Here is a 19,871-nt window from a genome sequence, read left to right on the forward strand (position 1 = left end):
CTCCCTTCCCCCGCCCCTCAGTTCCCCCTCCCCCTGCACCCCACCCTCTCCTCCCGCTCCCTTCCCCTCCCTACCGTGTCCCCTCCCCCCTGCACCCCCACTCTTCATTCACCCCCTTCCCCTCCTCTCCCCTCCCCCTCCCTCTCCCTCCCCCCCAGCTCCTTCGCAGCCTCCGCCCGCGGTCCCTCCCGGTGCCATACGAGCGGGCTGCCGGGTGCGCGCCGGCTGCTGCGTCCCCCGCCCGCCCCGAGCCGCTCTGCAGCGGGGCATGGACCGGGGCGCCCGCGCCCTGCGCCCCGCCGAGCTCGCCACGCGCCCCGGAGCCCCCAGCGCCCCCTGACCGCTCCCGGGGCCGGCGCCGGACCAGAGACCCCCCCACCGCTGCATCTGCACAGTAAGCCCCCCCCCCCCCGCGCGGCCTCGGCTTCTGCACCCCCCCGGCTGTGGGGGGGGGCCTGCCTGGGACCCCAAAGAGCCGGGGGTCGTGCCAGCCTCTGCCCACGCGCGGAGACCCCTCCTTGGTGGGCAGGAGCTGGGGGTGGGGAGACTGAAATAGACTCGTACTCGGATTCAGGGGTGTGGGGGGGACATAGGGGAAATGAGCCCCAAAGATGCTGGGTGGATGGATTTGGGGGTGTATGGGGGGCGAGGGAAATGAGGCCCTAAGACGCTCCGTGGATGGATTTGGGGGTGTATGGGGGGCAGGAGAAATGAGCCCCAAAGTTACTTGGTGGATGGATTTGGGTGTGTGTGGGAGCAAGGGAAAAGAGCCCCAAAGATGCTTGGTGGATGGATTGGGGGTGTGGGGGGGAGCAGGGGAAATGAGGCCCTAAGACAGTCGATGGATGGATTTGGAGGTGTTTGGGGGGCAGTTGAAATGAGGGAAGAAGATGCCTGTGGATGGATTTGGGGGGGTGTGGGGGGCAGGGGAAATGAGCCCCAAAGACGCTTGGTGGATGGATTGGGGGTGTGGGGGGGCAGGGGAAATGAGGCAGGCCCAAAGACCCTTGGTGGATGGATTTGGGGGTTTTAGGGGGCAGGGGAAATGAGGCCCAAAGACGCTCAGTGGATGGATTTGGGGGTTTATGGGGGCAGGGGAAATGAGCCCCAAAGTCACTTGGTGGATGGATTTGGGGTTTGTTGGGAGGGCGGGAGAAATGAGGCCAGAAGACGACAGTGGATGGATTTGGGACGTCTTTGTGGGTGAGAAGAAATGAAGCCTAAAGACACTCAGTGGATGGATTGGGGAGTGTATGGGGGGCAGGGAAAGTGAGGCCCGAAGGTGCTCAGTGGATGGATTCAGGAGTGTTTGGGGGGGCAGAGGAAATGAGACACAAAGACACTCAGTAGATGGATTTGGGGGTGTATGGGACAGGGGAAGTGAGGCCCAAAGACGCTCAGTGGATGGATTTGGGGGTGTTTGGGAGGGCAGGGGAAATAAGCCCCAAAGACACTTGGTGGATGGATTTGGGGGAGTCTGGGGTGCAGGGGAAATGAGGCCAGAAGATGCCAGTGGATGGATTTGGGACGTCTTTGTGGGTGAGAAGAAATGAGGCCTAAAGGTACTCAGTGGATGGATTTAGGGGTGTATGGGGGGCAGGGGAAATGATCCCCAAAGACGCTCGGTGGATGGATTTGGGGGAGTAGAGGGGGCAGGGGAAATGAGCCCCAAATATACTCAGTGGATGGATTTGGGGGTATTTGGGGGGGCAGGGGAAATGAGGCCAGAAGACGCCAGTGGATGGATTTGGGGGTGAGAAGAAATGAGGCCTAAAGATGATCAGTGGCTGGAGTTTGCGGTGGGGGCGGGGGGTGCTGTATGGGGATGGGAGAGCAGAGGAAATGAGCCCCAGTGATACTCACTGGATGGATGCGGGTGCAGGGGAAGTGAGACCCAGTCCTGCACAGTGGCTGGACTTTGGGGGTGTGTACAGGGGAGGGGGACAGAGGAAATGCACGCGGATAATGCAACAGTTCTGCTGGGCGATTTCCTGGCCGCATGGCGCACGAGGGCTGGCGGGGTGGGGGGGGACATTGGCAGCTAATGGATGCACCTGGGAGCAAGTGGTGCTGAAGTGAAAAGGGGTGTGGGGCAAAGGGGGTGGCTTTATTGCAAGCCATCAGGGCAATGGCTGTCGGGGATGCGGGGGCGGGGGGGGGGGGCTTCTGGCTGCCGGAGATGGTGGGGGGGACCATGTTCTGCATCTGGGAAGGAAATTGCATCTCTAGGCAGCTGCAAAGAAAGCATAGAAATGCAGAAAGGGAGGGGAGGGGGGATATTGGAAGGGAAGGGGCCTTGTGGAGGGGCTGACTAGCAGGCCAGGATCTTTGGGAGGAGGAGATATTTACACACACAAACACCTCTTGGCAACCCCCTAATTCGGGCAGCAGGTTGGTTAAGTGTGTATCTCTGTGTGATGTTGTCTGTTCTGTCTGTGTCCTGGTGTGGGGTGTGTGTGTGTATGAGTGTGTGTGTATGGTGTTGTGTCTTGGTGCTGGTGTGTGTGTGTATGATGTGCCTTGGTGTTGCCTCTGTGTGTGACATGATGGTATGTGTGTCTGGGTGTGTTGTGTCTGTGTGTGTGTGTGTGTTCTGCCTGAGTGTGTCTCAGTGTGATGTTTGTGTGTGATGTTCTGTCTGTGTCTGTGTGTGTCTTGGTGTGATGTGTGTGTGTGATGTTCTGTCTGAGTGTGGCTCAGTGTATCTCGGTGTGATGTTGTCTGTGTGTGTGTATGTCGGTGTGTTGCGTGTGTGAGGTTCTGTCTTGGTGTGTCTCAGTGTGACGTTTGTGCGTGTGTGTGTGATATTCTCTGAGTGTGTCCCCCATTTTACACCCTTAGACAGGAGCCGGGACTGGGCGGACGAGGCTGGGGTTGCCATTTGGGAACCGGAAGGGAGAGAGACGTGGCTGGAGTGACACGCACCCGGGTGTTCTAGCCGTGATTCGTGGCAGGTGCTTGTGTAAATGACACACACACACATGCACGGGTGTTCTAGCCACGGATAGAGGCATGCGCTTGTGTAAATGACACGAACATTGGTGCGCTCGCTGTGAACTGTGGCTAACGTGTGGAAATGGCACACGCCAACACCGCACCCCTGACCCCATCTTCCAGGAGCTGACAGAGAGGATAAGGGGTCAGGGCGGGGAGTGAGGGGGGATTCGTGGGGGCTGGAGGCGAGGGCAGGGGGAAACTGATGTGGAGGAATATAGACCTAATGCATGGCGAGCGGGCAGGGAAGACACCCAGACATGGAGGCAGATCCCTGGGGTGGGGGAGAACCCAAAGAGACCCCCCCCCCCCGGCTGAGGAGTTAATACCGATTCAAGGAGAGCAGGGTGGGTCGGGCTTGGATGCCTCTGTCTGTCTGTCCAGCCCCATGCACCCTGTCTGTCTATCCCCATACACATCTTCCTGTCTCTCCATCCATCCCCGTATCTCCATCCGTCCATCCCCATATACCTTATCTATCTATCTATCTATCTATCCCTAGCCACCCCATCTATCTATCTATCTATCTGTCTATCTATCTATCCTCCCCCCATGACAAGGCATCTGGGTCTCTCTCCTCCTCACTCCTTTCCCTTGTTTCGGGACATCACTCTTTCAGGGTGTCTAAGTGTCTCTCTACTGGGATGCTGGGCAGAGCTGGCTCGGAGGTGCAGCTCCACTGTGGGCCTCGGTTTTTGCCGGCAGCTGGTCCTTTGATCCACAGGCCTGGCTGAAGGCGACCGGCTGCGCTAACCAGATGCCAAGCCCCACTTTTCCTCTTCCGGTTTTCCCAGTTTCCCCCGGGCTCCATAGGCTTCTGCCCTTTGGTGCCTGGAAGAGTCACTGAAATTTGGGGCCAGGCCGGATGCGGCAGTACCAAGTGATCATGCTCCAGACACAGGAATATCGGGCTTGGGGTGGGTCTTGCTTTGTCCTTCGAGGCATTCGATGCCCAGGGGGGAGCATTCATGGACCCCAATACCCTGCCCATCTTCATCTTCCCGTGCTGGTGGGGTGCAAACAGTGTTTGCCTTAGTTTCCCTCTGTTTTCAATAAGGCTAAGAGAGGGAAAGAGACAGGCCCAAAGTCACAGAGCCAATAACAAAACCCAGAAGTCCTGGCTCCCAGCCCCCCCTTCTAACCACTAGACCCCACTCCCCTCCCAGAGTTGGGGAGAGAACCCAGGAGTCCTGGCTGCCAGTCTCCCACCCCCCCTCCACAGCAGTGCAGGCTGGGGCGGGGGAAATCCGGGAGGGACTCCTGCCAAGGGGGATGCAGGCGGCCGCAGGGGGTGGGTGGGGGGGTGTACAGGCCATGGGAGTGGATCAGGGAAGGAGGTGGTGTTAGGAGCGCAGGCTGGTGTGGGGGAATGGAATACTGTGATGGGGTTGGTGCTGGGTGTCAGAGGGGTGTGTGTGTGGGGGTGCTGGGTGTCAGAGGGGTGTGTGTCGAGGGGTGCTGGGTGTCAGAGGGGTATGCGGGGGGGCGCTGGGTATCAGAGGGATGTGTGGGGGGGTGCTGGGTGTCAGAGGGGTATGCGGAGGGTGCTGGGTATCAGAGGGATACATGGGGGGTGCTGGGTGTCAGAGGAGTATGTGGCGGGTGCTGGGTGTCAGGGGTGTGGGGGTGCTGGGTATCAGAGGGGTGTGGGGGGTGCTGAGTGTCAGAGGAGTATGCGGAGGGTGCTGGGTGTCAGAGGGGTATGCGGGGGGATGCTGGATGTCAGAGTGATACATGGGAGGTGCTGGGTATCAGAGGGGTGTGGGGCGGTGCTGAGTGTCAGAGGGGTATGTGGGGGGATGCTGGATGTCAGAGTGATACATGGGAGGTGCTGGGTATCAGAGGGGTGTGGGGGGTGCTGAGTGTCAGAGGAGTATGCGGAGGGTGCTGGGTGTCAGAGGGGTATGCGGGGGGATGCTGGATGTCAGAGTGATACATGGGAGGTGCTGGGTATCAGAGGGGTGTGGGGGGTGCTGAGCGTCAGAGGAGTATGCGGAGGGTGCTGAGTGTCAGAGGAGTATGCGGGGGGATGCTGGATGTCAGAGTGGTACATGGGGTGTGCTGGGTATCAGGGTTGTGCGGAGGGTGCTGGGTATCAGAAGGGTATGCAGGGGGTGCTGGGTGTCAGAGGGGTGCAGGAGGGTGCTGGGTGTCAGAGGGGTGTGGGGGGTGATGGGTGTCAGGTCGTCTCCTTGCCAATCCCCCGCTGACCTCCCCCCTTCTCCATTTCTCTCCCACCCCCAGGTCGGCTGACACCGCACCCCACGCTGAGGGGAGGCCGGGTGCCAGGTGGGCTGGCGTCACCCATGGAATCGCCCCTGGGGCTGCCAGTACGGGCGCCAGGACCCCTCGACCCGCTCGGCCTCCAGCCAAGAACCAGGGACTGAAGCCGAGGAAGGAGACACCTGCTTACGGAAGAAGATCTGTGCTCTGGGAGGGGAGTGGGGTCTAGTGGTTAGAGCAGGAAGCCAGGGCTCCTGGGTTCTATCCCGGGCTGTGGGAGGTTATTGGGGTCTAGTGGTTAGAGAGTTTTAGGACCCAGAACTCCTGGGTTCCAGAGTCGATCCCCAGCCGTGAGTAGGGAGGAGGGTGCAAGGAAGTCTCTGTCGTCAGGTTGGGTGGGTGGCCCCACCCCATCCCCCTGTCAAGCTGGAGTCCTTGAAGCGCTGGAATGAGGAGAGGGTGGTGTGGTGTGAGAAGGGGGTTCAGATCCTCCTCACCACCGTCGGGGCCTTCGCAGCCTTCGGCCTCATGACCATCGCCATTGGCACCGACTACTGGCTCTACGCCCGCGCCTTCATCTGTAACACCACCAACATCTCCAGCGAGGAAATGCCCCACAAGGACAAGAAGGACCCAGGGGGCCTCACCCACTCCGGCCTCTGGAGGATATGCTGCCTGGAAGGTACCTTCATTTGAGGATCCCAGGCTGGGCACTGCTGTGGGGAAGCTTGCAGCATCGGTGTCCCCACTGGGGCACTGCTGTGGGGAAGCTCGCAGCATTGGCGTCCCCATCTGGGCACTGCTGTGGGGAAGCTCGCAGCGTCGGTGGCCCCGTCTGGGCACCGTTATGGGGAAGCTTGCAGCGTTGGCATCCCCATTGGTCTGAGCTGGGTACTGGGCGGGAGACAGGCCCCAGATTCTGATTTCTCCATCTCCGTTGCAGGCCTGAAGAGGGGTGTGTGTGTGAAAATTAACCACTTCCCTGAGGACACAGATTATGACCACGACAGCGCCGAGTATCTCCTGCGTACGTATCCATCGGGGTCCCCAGCTGCACTGCTGGCATGACCCGCAATGGCCCTGTGCCGTGCTCAGGTGCCAGAGCGGGAAGCCTGCTTAGCGCACAGAGCGGCATCTTCCTGGGGGCTGAAATGCATGAGGGGATGCAGGGGCATCTCAGTTTTGGGGTTCCCGACAGCTGTAGTACAGGCGGGAAGTTGACTTGGAAAGGAATTGGAGTCTAGTCCGGCTTTGTCCCCATCTCTAGCTAAGGTTGCCTGAACTTTCCCATTCCAAGCCCCCTTTTTTTAAAGATGCTCATATTGTTCCCCTTTCAGGGTTAAATACCCCAGACCCGCTCTGTGCTCCCGGCCCAAACTTGTTTGCCGGTCCAGGCTGTGACTTAAAGCAGTTTGGCAGTGCAGAGGCTGTGGGCAGCATAGCCCAGAATAGAGCCCAAAACGACACAAACTTTGATGTCTTTTTTTGAACGTGGTACTGGCACCCACACCAGCTGGGGAGCCGGAGTGGAAGCGTGGCAGCGAAATTGCCCTTGGGCCAGTTTTAGTTCTTTTCCCCGTCTCTGTGCAAATCCATTTTGATGTGGCCGGGAGCAGCCTACCTGGAGCTGGCTTAGCTTTCGGGCTGTGTCTCCTTTTCCCTGCCTGGTGGTGGAAGCAGATGGTTCGGATTGCGGCGGGGGCGGGGGGGATGGGGGATTTCAGAAGGAAAACCTGGGAAATTCCGTTTCCACATGCACAAGAAAAAAACCAGTCTGTGAAGAAGCCATTAAACGTGCCAAGTCAAGGGCTCCGAAGTAGAGGTAGGAATACTTCCTTTCTGTCCATATAGATTGTAAGATGCTTGGGTGAGGTTCTGTCCCTTGGTTTGTGCAGGGCATGATGGAGTGCCAGTCCTGGTGACTCTGTGTCTGGGCAGTGCCCCGCATGACAGGGCCCTGAGCTCAGCGATTCTGTTTCTGGGCAGCGCGTGGCATGATGGGCCACCTGTCTCAGTCACTCTGTGACTGCAGCCCCTGGCACGGCTGAGCCCCAATTTCAGTTAAAGCCTCTAGTTGCTACTTAAAGATACAAATAAATGATAATAGTGAGGCAGGTTCAAGGTTTGATGGTCATCATTAGGTTTCAGAGTTAACAGACCACTCAGCATGAATAGGGGAAGCTCACGCCTCTATGAGCTATTATCAAAGGCTCTCTGTATATGGATAGTGTGTAAACCACACACTCTATGCCACCCCACCTTTACCCTTCCATGGACTCAAGAGGTAATCCAATTAATGTAGGCACTCCCACCCTTACCCAGTTCCTAGGGCTCAGGGCCTAATCTTCTCCAGGTTTGCGGGGCCTTTTAGTAGTGAAAGAGTCTTACACAGTAATATCCTTAACTTCTATTTACTAACAGTTACCAAAAGAGAATGCACACGGTAAGCATACAGTGATCACCACTCCCAATAAGGCAGACAAACTTTTCCTGGTGGCCAGTCAGGATCAGGTCGGCCGCGGACTCCAGATTCTGATCAGGTGTTGAGGTCTGGCAGCCCTGATCTTGGGCTGTGTCCTGGAGTTACGTTCTGAACTTTCCTTTGGACTCCAGTTTATACAGTGAAACTGGGGTCCTGTTTAGCTGTACCTTAACCAATTAGTTTAAATGAAAGTCCTCCAAACCAGTATTTTCACCAATCCTCGCTGGGGGTACCACAGGTGCTGGGAGGGGGACAGCCTGGGGGGGGCGCTGCGGGTGCTCGGGGTGGCCAGGGGCCAACATGGCTGCTGATGGGGGGAGCAGCCCGGGGGTGCTGGGGGATGTGGGCAGTCGCGCATGGCCCAGGACCCCTGCTGCTGCAGGTGTTGGGGGGGTGTTGGCGGGGCTGGCAGGCTCCCTGTCTGGCTCCGCACTCTGCCTCCACCCTGAGCGCCGGCTCCGCAGCTCCCATTGGTCGGGAATAGAGCAGAGCCGTCTGGTAGGAGCTGAGGGATGGATGGATGGATGGGTGTGTGTAGGAGGATGGATGGATAAAGGGGTGCGGGGCTGGATGGATAGGTGTATATCAGGATGGATGAAGGGGTGGGGAGGATGGATAGGTATGTATGAGGATGGATGGACAGAAGGGTACATGTGGGGACAGATAGCTATATCTATCTGTCTGTCTTGAACAATCAATGTTTAAGTGATTTGATTCAACAGAGAAATACTGTATTATTTTATTTCATTCGGGCAGACACCTGGCCATTCAGTACGCCCTAGCCCTTTCTCCCTCCCGTACGCTGAGCGAAATGAGCCCTCTGCTGAAGGAATAGCAAGAGGTGGCGTCCTTAGAGACTCTGTTTTTTCCAAGGGGGCAGAGTTAAGGGGGTTTAGGCATTTTTAACACCAGCCATTCCTGACTTTTGGCTTCCTTAATGTCCTTCCCCGGGCTGGGAAACCCCAGGCTCCCAATGGCTAAGAGCTTTAGAAATGTAAATGGACCCAGATGCTGACTGACTGGTGCATTTCAGACTGCTGAGTGACACCAGATGCTGATTGGCTGGTGACATTAATATGCTGGGAAATCCCAGATTCTCACTGGCTGGGAGTGTCAGAGCATTGGGACATCCACAGCTCTGGTTGGCTGCTGGCCTCACCGGGTCACTCTGCTTGCCAATTGGCCTGAGAATGATGGGAAACCTTGAATGCTGATTGGCTGGCAGCCTCAGAAGTTGAATGCTGATTGGCTGTGACACCAGAGCATAGGGAAATCTGTAACCTGTGTGATCCTGTCACGGAGTCCCTGGGCGATGCTCTGGATCTGCTCCCCACGCAGCCAGGCAGGACTCTGGGGAAGTCTCCTCTATGGGAGCAGCCTGTCTGCAGGACACACAGCTCACCCGGCTTCCACCTTCCTGGGTCTGACCTCGGAGCATTCAGCCTCCTCTGCCCCTCCGTGCGCTTTCCACAGAGAGTCTGCCCAGGCGGGCCCCTGGGGAAGCCAGAGGGTCCTGCACCCCAACTCCGCAGTCAGACGTGACTCTCAGCCAGTCAGTAAAGCAGAAGGTTTATTAGACGACAGGAACATGGTCTAACACAGAGCTTGTGGGTGCAGAGAACAGGACCCCTCAGCTGGGTCCATTTTGGGGGGCAGTGAGCCAGACAACCCCATCTGCACTTCACTCCATGTCCCCAGCCAGCCCCAAACTGCCTCCTCCTCTGGGCTTTGTCCCTTTCTGGGCCAGGAGGCCACCTGATTCCTTTGTTCTCCAACCCTTTAGCTCTCACCTTGCAGGGGGGAAGGGCCCAGGCCATCAGTTGCCAGGAAACAGGGTGTCAGCCATTCTCTGTGTCCAGACCCCTGCACACACCTGCCCTCTAAGGCTCTGCAATGATCATACACCCTTACCCCACCCCCTAGATACTTAAGAACTGCATAGGGGAAACTGAGGCACCCCCACACTATTCAGAGGAAACATTAAGAACAGTCCCACTTCGTCACATCTCCCCCCTTCGAGACTGAACTAAGCGGGGTCACTGTAGCCGGTGACCTGGGGAAGTTCGAACCCACCAGCGTTCCCATGGATGCCCCAGGATCTCTCCCATTCCTCGGTGGGAGTTACACCAGGCCCTTCCAGTTTTACGCCCTTCCAGTGTCACACCCTCCCTTAGGTCGGGGTGGTCGATAGCACTCGCATGCCGCATATGGGAAGGTTTATGCGGCCTGTGCCCTTTGGCCACCCCAAAACCCCAGGGGGTCAAACTGGGATCAGGTCTTCTCCCAGCGCTCCAGTCTGGAGGGCTGCAATTCGGGCTCTCTTTGTTAAGAGCCCCCATCTTGACCTGGGCCACATACTGTTCACTTACAGAACTAGCATGGAGACATTCCTCTCTCAACAACCTTGTCTCTTCAACAAGCTGGCCAAACACAGCCACTTGGTTATAGGACTCTTTAACTTTCTTAACAGCTTTCACCCCATCTGAGACCTTCTCAAAGCTATCCACACTGGATCCTTCAACAGGAAAGTCAGTGGATCCATTCACAACAGAAAATTTCTGGCTGTTAGGAACTGAAACTGTCTTGATTAAATCAGTTTCACACCCTTCAGTTGCGGTAAACTGCTTGCAAAGACCATGAGGATTCCTTTCCCTAGGGCTTTTCTATGCAACAATTCACCCCTCCCAGAAATTCTGCTCTTACCCTCTTTACCTAGGGCTTGCTCTAGAGGAACACTTTCCAGAGCAACAACAGACTCTCTCTGGGTCTCCCTTACATCCAGAATTACCTCTGGCCCATCCGGCGGATTCCTACACAATCCCCTTTCAGGCAAACTGACAGACTTCCTAGATAAATGGTCAGAAGCCTTCTCCTTCCCTTTGCCACAAACAAGTTCAGAAAAGGAGTACTTGTGGCACCTTAGAGACTAACCAATTTATTTGAGCATGAGCTTTCGTGAGCTACAGCTCACTTCATCAGATGCATACCGTGGAAACTGCAGCAGACTTTATATATACACAGAGAATATGAAACAATACCTCCTCCCACCCCACTGTCCTGCTGGTAATAGCTTATCTAAAGTGATCATCAGGTTGGGCCATTTCCAGCACAAATCCAGGTTTTCTCACCCTCCACCCCCCCCCACACACAAATTCACTCTCCTGCTGGTGATAGCCCATCCAAAGTGACAACTCTTTACACAATGTGCATGATAATCAAGTTGGGCTATTTCCTGCACAAATCCAGGTTTTCTCACATCCCCCCCACCCCCATACACACACAAACTCACTCTCCTGCTGGTAATAGCTCATCCAAACTGACCACTCTCCAAGTTTAAATTCAAGTTAAACCAGAACATCTGGGGGGGGGGGGGTAGGAAAAAACAAGAGGAAATAGGCTACCTTGCATAATGACTTAGCCACTCCCAGTCTCTATTTAAACCTAAATTAATAGTATCCAATTTGCAAATGAATTCCAATTCAGCAGTTTCTCGCTGGAGTCTGGATTTGAAGTTTTTTTGTTTTAAGATAGCGACCTTCATGTCTGTGATTGCGTGACCAGAGAGATTGAAGTGTTCTCCCACAGATCCCCTGCCCTGCCTGTGTCTCCCCCCCTCAGCTGGGGTCTCAGCTCCCACTGTGCTCAGCGCTGCCCTTGCTGTCCCAGTGGGGTAGGCAGCGAGCTCGCTGCTTTCCTCACTGCATCAGAGCCAGTGTGAGCCCCCTCTCCGGTGTGCAAGGGGGCAGGGAGCATCTCTCTGTCCCACCCAGCCCCAGGGGTCTGGTTACAGGCAGGCAGGTAGCCTGAGCCTAGCCACTCCTCCCGCCTGCCAACCAGGTCATCTGCGTTTTCACTGACCATTTCCCTCTCCGCCGATTGGTTCCCTGGATTCAAATTCAAACCCTTGGCTGTTACCGGAGCAGGGCCTGGATCCTGTCCCAAAGAGACACAGTCACCCCACAACAGGGTCTCACAGCTGGTATCCTGGTGCACCCCAACAACCAGCCAGCCCCATCCCTCATGGGTCTGCATAGGGATCTGGGCCATAGGCAGGGCGAGGGGCTTCGTCCCTGGGACCCTCACCCAGCTCACCCAGCCCCTCAACATCTGAGGCTGCACCACCCGGGGCCTGACAACAGTTCTCTCTGTCCCATGGTCTCGCCACCCCAGGAATGTCTCCCCATTGACCATCACCTTCCGCTCCCACTGGAGGTCCGAGGGGCCTGGCCCCAGGAGACATATAGGTTGGGGTCAGGAGTGGGAGCCTGTCCACCTCCCCACCCATCTGGCTGACGGAGTCTATGGCCTTGGGACCCAGTAAGGGAGCTAGACACCGGGGCTTTTCCGCAGGGTCCCCCTGGTTCAAATCTCCAGCCTGCTCAAAGGCAGTGGGGTGGCATCCACATCCCCCCCCTCCTTAACCAGGGGCAGCAATTTAGTCTCAAGGTTCCCTGCGGAACTGGCCCCCCGGGGTCTATCCCCACTCACCCCGGGGAGGTCCCCTAGGCCTCTCCGCCCCACCACCGCCAGTTCATGCTGCTGCTGCTTCTGCAGCTCTTTCTCGGGCTCTCGCTGTCTCTCACAGTCCTCTTGCTCTCTCGGACTCAGCTCCAATCCCGTCCGTCTCCGATCCCCCGATGGGGAACCCGATCATGAAGACCCCCGTCTGGTCGGGGACAGGAGTCTTGGGGATGCCTGGCTCCCACTCCAGCTGCTCCCAGATCCTGCTATAGCCCCATTTGGGGTCAGGAATCTGCTCCTTAGAGCGGTCATCCTCCTGCAGCTGCACGATTAACTGCTTTGGTGAACTTTCCAATGCTCAACCCTCTCTTTCTGCACAGGGTTACAATGTCCTTCTTAAGGAGACGGTGACAGGCCATCACTCCGCTCTTCCCAAGCTGTTGTGGACTCACAGGCCTGTGTGCTCTCAGCTCTCCACGGTCTCCAGGGAGAACCCCTAGTGTGCCAGCCCTTCTCGAGGTCACCACCTCTTTGCCAGGCTCGAGCTGCAGACTCCTCCTCCCCTGGGACTGCTCGCTGCAATCCCCAGGGGAACCCTGTTACTGCACAGTCCTTCTCGCTGGTCACACACTCCCAGGGGTTAACCACTCCCTGAAACCGCTCCTCTCTGAGCCTTCAGCACTCCTGGTCCTCGTCAATCCCCCTTCATTTTACTGTTCACCAGTCACTTACTACAGGAAGCGCCATCCGCGGGGTGCAGTACATCCCACCCCTGACACCAGTTGTCACGGAGTCCCTGGGCGATGCTCTGGATCTGCTCCCTACGAAGCCAGTCAGGACTCTGGGGCAGTCGCCTTCCTGTGAGCAGCCTGTCTGCAGGACACACAGCTCCCCTGGCTCCACCTTCCTGGGTCTGACCTCGGAGCATTCAGCCTCCTCTGCCCCTCCGTGCGCTTCCCACAGCGAATCCGCCCAGGCGGGGCTCCTGGGGAAGCCAGAGGGTCCTGCCCCCCAACTCCGCAGTAAGACGTGACTCTCAGCCAGCCAGTAAAACAGAGGTTTATTAGATGACAGGAACATGGTCTAACACAGAGCTTGCAGGTGCAGAGAACAGGACCCCTCAGCTGGGTCCATTTTGGGGAGCAGTGAGCCAGACAACCCCATCTGCACTTCACTCCACATCCCCAGCCAGCCCCAAACTGCCTCCCCCTCCAGCCCCTCCTCCTCTGGACTTTGTCCCTTTCCCAGGCCAGGAGGCCAGCTGATTCCTTTCTTCTCCAACCCTTTAGCTCTCACCTTGCAGGCGGGAAGGGCCCAGGCCATCAATTGCCAGGAAACAGGGTGTCCGGCCATTCTCTGTGTCCAGACCCCTGCACACACCTGCCTTCTAGGGCTCTGCAACGATCATACACCCTTACTCCACCACCTAAAGATACTTAAGAACTGCATAGGGGAAACTGAGGCACCCCCAGAATATTCAGAGGAAACATTAACAACAGTCCCGCTTCGTCACAGATCCTTTCAGATCTTTGAGTAATCCTGCTGATTGGCTGGTAGGTTGAGAACCTTGAGCAATCCTGTTCTCCGATTGGTTCTTGACCTCAAAGCACTAAAAAACTGGAGACTCTGATTGGCTGTTGACCTACCCTGTGTTGTAATTGTCTCTTGACCTCCGAGTGTCAAAAAAATCACAGATTCTGATTAGCTGTTGGCTTCAGAGGGCTGGAAGTCCTTGGATTCTGATTGGCCACTGGCCCTCAGACAGCCAAGAAACCCTGGATTCTGATTGGTCCCAGAACGCTGCCACTTGCCCATTCGCCAATAGGCCAGGCTTGGGGATCCCTCCTGCCACCCAGCTTGACTCATCTCTTCTGCCCCCCTCCCGCCCCCAGGTGTGGTCCGTGCCTCCAGCATCTTCCCCATCCTCAGCGCCATCCTGCTGCTGCTGGGGGGGTTCTGCGTGGCCGCCAGCCGGGTCTACAAGTCCAAGCGCAACATCATCCTGGGCGCTGGGATCTTATTCGTTGCTGCTGGTGAGTGGGTGGGGCCTGCCGGGGGCGGGGCTTAGGGGGCGGGGCTTTTCCAATCAGGGCTTGCTTCCCACCCACCCTCTCTGGCTCAGTTCATGGGGCATCTTGGGCTGGGAGGGGGAACCACTGGGAACCTGGAATACGCCCCCCCCCCCCCCCCCCGCAAATGGCCCCAAGTCAGGGGACTTGCCCAGGGCCATAGGAGTGGGAGGAGCCCATGGGCACAGCTGGGGGGGGGGGGGTGGAGAATCAGTGCAGAGGGGGCCCAGCTTTAGGGGAGTTTTCGCCTCCCCCCACCTTGTCTAGGATAAGTCAGTCTCCTCCAGCCATTGGGGGGTGCTGAACCTGGTCTGAGACTCCCCGGGAACTGGGAAGAAAGGAAGAAAGAAATCCAGACCCAATTTGTGGGGGGGTGGCGGAGGCTGGGCGTCTGGGCTGTGGGTCCGGGGAAGGCTTCCCTTGCCCCACACACGGGGACGATCCGGCTTTGGTGGTGTGGGGTGGGGGGGCGAGGGGGCTAGCTGGTCCCTGCGGGGGTTTCTGAGTGGGGGAAGGGCTCCGTGGTTACTTCCCTAATAGCTCTCTGTGCCCCCCCCCTCCCCCTCCTGCCCCCCCCTTCCTGCCCTGGCTACTCACCTGCCCCCTCTGCCCTCTCCCCACCTTTCTCCCCCTCCTCTCTCCCTTCCCCCGTTCCCCGCAATCTGTCCCAATCCCCTCAAAATCTGCCCCGTCCCCACCCCTCCACCATCCATGGCCCCAATTCCCACCCGGCCCCTCCCCCGAATCCACCCCGTCCCCACCCCTCCTCCATCCACCGCCCCATCTCCTCCGCCCCTCCCCTGAATCCACCCCGTCCCCACCCCTCCTCCATCCACCGCCCCATCTCCTCCGCCCCTCCCCCGAATCCACCCCGTCCCCACCCCTCCTCCATCCACCCCCCCATCTCCTCCGCCCCTCCCCCGAATCCACCCCGTCCCCACCCCTCCTCCATCCACCGCCCCATCTCCTCCGCCCTTCCCCCGAATCCACCCCGTCCCCACCCCTCCTCCATCCACCGCCCCATCTCCTCCGCCCCTCCCCCGAATCCACCCCGTCCCCACCCCTCCTCCATCCACCGCCCCATCTCCTCCGCCCCTCCCCCGAATCCACCCCGTCCCCACCCCTCCTCCATCCACCGCCCCATCTCCTCCGCCCCTCCCCCGAATCCACCCCGTCCCCACCCCTCCTCCATCCACCGCCCCATCTCCTCTGCCCTTCCCCCGAATCCACCCCGTCCCCACCTCTCCTCCATCCATGGGCCCCATCTCTCCCCCCAATGCCCCTCCCCAGGCCTCAGCAACATCATCGGGGTGATTGTGTACATCTCGGCCAACGCCGGGGACCCGGGCACCAAGCGGGACGACGAGAAGAAAAGCCACTACTCCTACGGCTGGTCCTTCTACTTCGGGGGCCTGTCCTTCATCCTGGCTGAGATGATCGGGGTGCTGGCCGTCAACATCTACATCGAGAAGAACCGGGAGGCCCACTGCAAGAGCCGCACCGAGCTGCTGAAGAACCCCTCGTCCTCCTCCAGCGCCATCCTGCGCCTGCCCAGCTACCGCTTCCGCTACCGGCGCCGCTCCCGCTCCAGCTCCCACTCCACCGAGCCCTCGCAGTCGCGGGACGCCTCGCCCGTGGGCCTCAAGGGCTTCCCCTCCACCGACATCTCCATGTACACCCTCTCGCGGGACCCCTCCAAGGCCAACGTCAGCAGCCTCTACGGGGCCGAGCGGGAGGGGGCCGGCGGGGCCTTCCTGCAGCTCCACAACACCTTCCCCAAGGACCCCGGCGTGACGGTGACGGTGACAGGGCCCGGCACGGCCGGTGCCACCGGCACCCTGGGCAAGGACGCCTCCTCCAACACCAACACGCTCAACCGGAAGACCACGCCCGTGTAGGGGCAGGCGGCGGGGGGCTGGCGGCAGGGGCCGGGGTCGGGGGGAGCCGCGGCGCAGGGCGGGACGGGAGGGCGTGAGGCTAATGAAGGGGCATTCTTAGCAACATGTCTTTCTAACCCTGTGTTCCTTCCCTCCTGTGTTCATTCGTTTGTTCATTCGTTTGGTGATTCGTTCTCTTTTTAATTTTAACTTTTAATTTCTTTCTTTGTAAGATTATTATTCTTTAATACTAATTCTTTCTTTCTTTTCTTTTCTTTCAATTTTTACTCTTTTAATTTCTTCCTTTATTCGTAAGATTATTTGGTATTCTTTCTTTCATTTTAATACTAATTATTTCTTTCTTCCATTCTAATGCTAATTTTCTTTCTTTCTTTCTTTCTTTCTTTCTTTCTTTCTTTCTTTCTTTCTTTCTTTCTTTCTTTCTTTCTTTCCCCACCATTACCCTCTTTTCCTTTACATTTCCTCACCAGCAGGAACCAATTCCCCAGCTGTGCTCCCGCCTTCGGGGGACGCAACACGCAGGGCACTATCCGCGGGGGGGACAGGATGTGGGTCACAGGAGAATGTGGGAAAAGTCCGGATCAGAATAGGAGCTGGTTGAAATGATTCAAGCACCGTCCTGAGAACAGGGGCCCTGCAGAGGGGATGCTGCCATGTCTCAGTGCTGGGGGTCACCTACCTTTGCCCTACACCCGTCCCCAGGTCGTATCCCTCCCTCTCAGGGGATCATGGGGGGTGTCTGTGTTAGAATGGGGGAGGCTTGTAATTTACCAGTGCCAAATTCACAGCTGGCAAGTTTGTACATGGAGGGGAGGAAATTGGAAAGGCGGGGGGGGGGGGGGGGGCTAGTGACCTAGAGATACCACCTCTCCTTTCTTCCCCAACCCACCAAGGGCTCATAGTCATGCCATATCCAAGTGCCAAAGCTTTACCCCCCTAAGCACCCCCTGCTGGCGGGGGGTGGTAGCTCAGTGTGCTGGGTATTTTCAGCAGGAGAGGTGTCTCTCTGTTTTATTGCCCCCCATCTACTCTCCCCTCCCTCCCCCCCCACCAGCCTTTCCCTGCTCTTAACGGGAGCTCCCAGAGTTGGGGAAATTCTCCACCTGGGTTTGGGCCGTGGCTATTCCCTTTCCCTCTAGGGGGCAGATCGGGAGCATGGCTCGGGTCCCCCTGCCCTGTAGCCATTCCCTGTCCCCCAGGGCCCATACGGACAATTCTCCTAATCAGTCTAGATCAGTGCTTCTCAAGCTATCTGATGGGGGGGACCAGCAATTGTTTTTTCCAATGTGCTCGCAGACCGGCAGCTGATGGATTGCAGACCGGCACTGGTCCGCGGACCACCACTTTGAGTAGCCCTGCTCTAGATGACACAAAATAGCCATTTCCTACTGCAATATGGACCTACAATAGACAGCCCTGCTCGGCTCGATGGTCCATACACTAAACAGCCCTTGTCCGGTTATAGAGACCCTACCATAAACAGGTTGGCAGGCAATACCCAGCCCCCCCGGGGGTGATGGCCTACATAATAAACCAGCCTTCCCAGTCAATAAATAAATACGGGCCACAAAAGTGACTTCCCCTCTGAGCAATATGGTCTGTATATGAAAGAGCCCTCCCAAGAGATAGCGACTGCAGAATATCTACTGACCCCCAGCACAGGACCCTTCCAAGGTGACCAAATTTTCCCAGCGCCCCAGCCGAGCAGGACCAAGTATCCTGTCCAAACGAGTGTCACATGTGGGAGTAACAGCGGTTCGAAAGCTGGCACTGAGATGTGACTGCCACTGGGGTGAGGCATGGGGGCTGTTTATACAGCGACCCCTCGCCCAGTGCTGAAATGCAGGTGCCTCTGGGGTGGAGTGAGGGGGCTGTTTATACAGGGACTCCTCTCCCAATGCATAGATGCAGCCACCTCTGATGTGCGGGCCGCTGTTTATAAAAGGCTCCTTTAGCCAGCACTGAGATGCAGCCACTTCTGATATGGGGATGCTGTTTATAAAAGGCCCCTTTACCCGGCACTGAGATGCAGCCACCTCTGATGTGGGGCTGCTGTTTACCCAGGGGTCCTTTACCCAGCACTAAGATGCAGCCACCTCTGGGGTGATGGTGGTGGGGAGCTGTTTTTTAAGCAATCCCACACCCAATCTGAGAGACACCGCCTTCTCACACTGATCCCTCGAGACTAATTTCCTACTCCTGTTTGTTTCCTCTGCAGCGAATTCATCCTGTTTCCATTGTCTTCCAATCCCCGCCCCCCCTTGCCAAAAAACTAAAAACCTCTTCGGAAAACCTCCTTGTCCCCCAGCCCCACACCTAGAGAGAGACCTATCTATAGCTAATCGGTGTTGAGCTTTTCTTAGGTTTCGGTTCTTATCGGTTCTGTTGATACCGGATTTTGCGCCGTCGGGGAGAGGCCATGTTGGGTTGTGTTGCGATTTTATGGTTTATTGACATGTTTTTGCGCCGTGTGCATGTGTTGTGTGCGTGTGTGTGTGGGGGGGTTTTAGCAGCCTCGGGGTGGGGAGGAGAAGCACAGAGAAGGAGAGCGGGAGAAATTCCATTGCCCGGAGACCAAATTGATTTGGTCTCTGCTTTATCCCCATTGCGATAGTGGCAAAGGGCCTTCGTGTGCGATTCGGCAATTCCAAGCCCGTCCTTATAGAGTCTGGCTTCCTGGAGAAGAACAGCGCTAGGCGCTGTACAAACAGAACAAAATGACAACCTCTTACAATCAGTGCATTAGGCTGCAGACGGCCGGAACGGAAGCTCGGACAAAGGATGTGGGAGTTTTCATACCCCTGTAGCCGGCAGTTTAACCTCTCCTTCTCTTTGGGTGGCATCCTCCCCTATTCCCAACAGGGCGATCTTACCCAAAAGTCCTTTCCGGGGGAGGAACTATCAGACGATCCTCTCCCAAGCTGTTGTTCTGAGTGGTTTTAGCTCGGGGTTAGTTATCTATCTATTTATTTATTTCTCTCTCTCTCTCTCTTCTCCCCCCGGGTCCTCCTCCCCGGTTTCAGTTGTTCATTTCACGGAGATTGTGGGGGAGGATTTATGTGGGGGAGGGGAAGAGAGGGATCGATTTTGCTTTTCCGGATTTTGTGCCATCCAGACGGAAAAAACGAAAACAAAAAGAACTTGAAAACTTTTATGAGAAGAAAAAAAAGGACCCAAAAAAAAAAAAAAGTTAAAAAAGTTACAGAAAAGTGACAAAAAAAGAAAACCATGAAGCAGTTATGTCAGCCAGTGGGAGTCACCTGTCTAACGTGCGTTTCGTACAAAAGGAAAAAACAAATATATATATATATAAAAAAAACAAAGAACATACTCCACCCCACCCCCCCAAACAAACAACAAAACCAACCCCCAACCCAGTTGTTGTGGTCCTGGTGATATAAAGGAAGAATACAACAAGCCAGTTCAATGTGAAAAGCTACAACGAAAAAACTCAGCCCAAATGCATGGATTTTTACTGGAGTCGCTCTTTAAAAATAAAGTACTATGGAAAATACAGGGATGGCGCTTATTTCATTGGTCTAGACCCCAGAGGTTAGTCCTATTTGTTGCTTGTATCATTTGGTGTTGACCAAGATCGGGGCACTGGGCGCTGACCGGACAAAGAGTCTCCGAGATCGGGGCCCCGTCGGGCCGGGCGCTGCCCAGACACAATCACCGAGATCGGGGCCCTGTCATGCCAGGCGCTGCCCAGCTACATAGAGAAAGTCCATTCAAAGAAGAGGC

General features: G+C 56.7%; 1 protein-coding gene across 2 annotated transcripts; it reads left to right on the plus strand.

Moving 5' to 3' along the window:
* Window positions 1–270: 270 nt before the first annotated feature.
* On the plus strand, window positions 271–19,641 carry CACNG8 (calcium voltage-gated channel auxiliary subunit gamma 8). 2 transcript variants are annotated; one of them, XM_048832504.2, is made up of 5 exons: window positions 271–394; window positions 5,239–5,899; window positions 6,161–6,244; window positions 14,053–14,193; window positions 15,520–19,641. In XM_048832504.2, exons 2-5 carry the CDS (start codon window positions 5,746–5,748, stop codon window positions 16,125–16,127), a joined length of 987 nt encoding a protein of 328 aa, XP_048688461.1. In that variant the 5' UTR covers window positions 271–394; window positions 5,239–5,745; the 3' UTR covers window positions 16,128–19,641. The 2 variants fall into 2 exon arrangements, with proteins under 2 accessions (XP_048688461.1, XP_048688462.1); XM_048832505.2 differs by lacking the exon at window positions 271–394 and adding an exon at window positions 2,373–2,391.
* Window positions 19,642–19,871: the final 230 nt, after the last annotated feature.

This window comes from Caretta caretta, chromosome 23 (genome assembly GCF_965140235.1).
Source record: "Caretta caretta isolate rCarCar2 chromosome 23, rCarCar1.hap1, whole genome shotgun sequence".
NCBI lineage: Eukaryota > Metazoa > Chordata > Testudines > Cheloniidae > Caretta > Caretta caretta.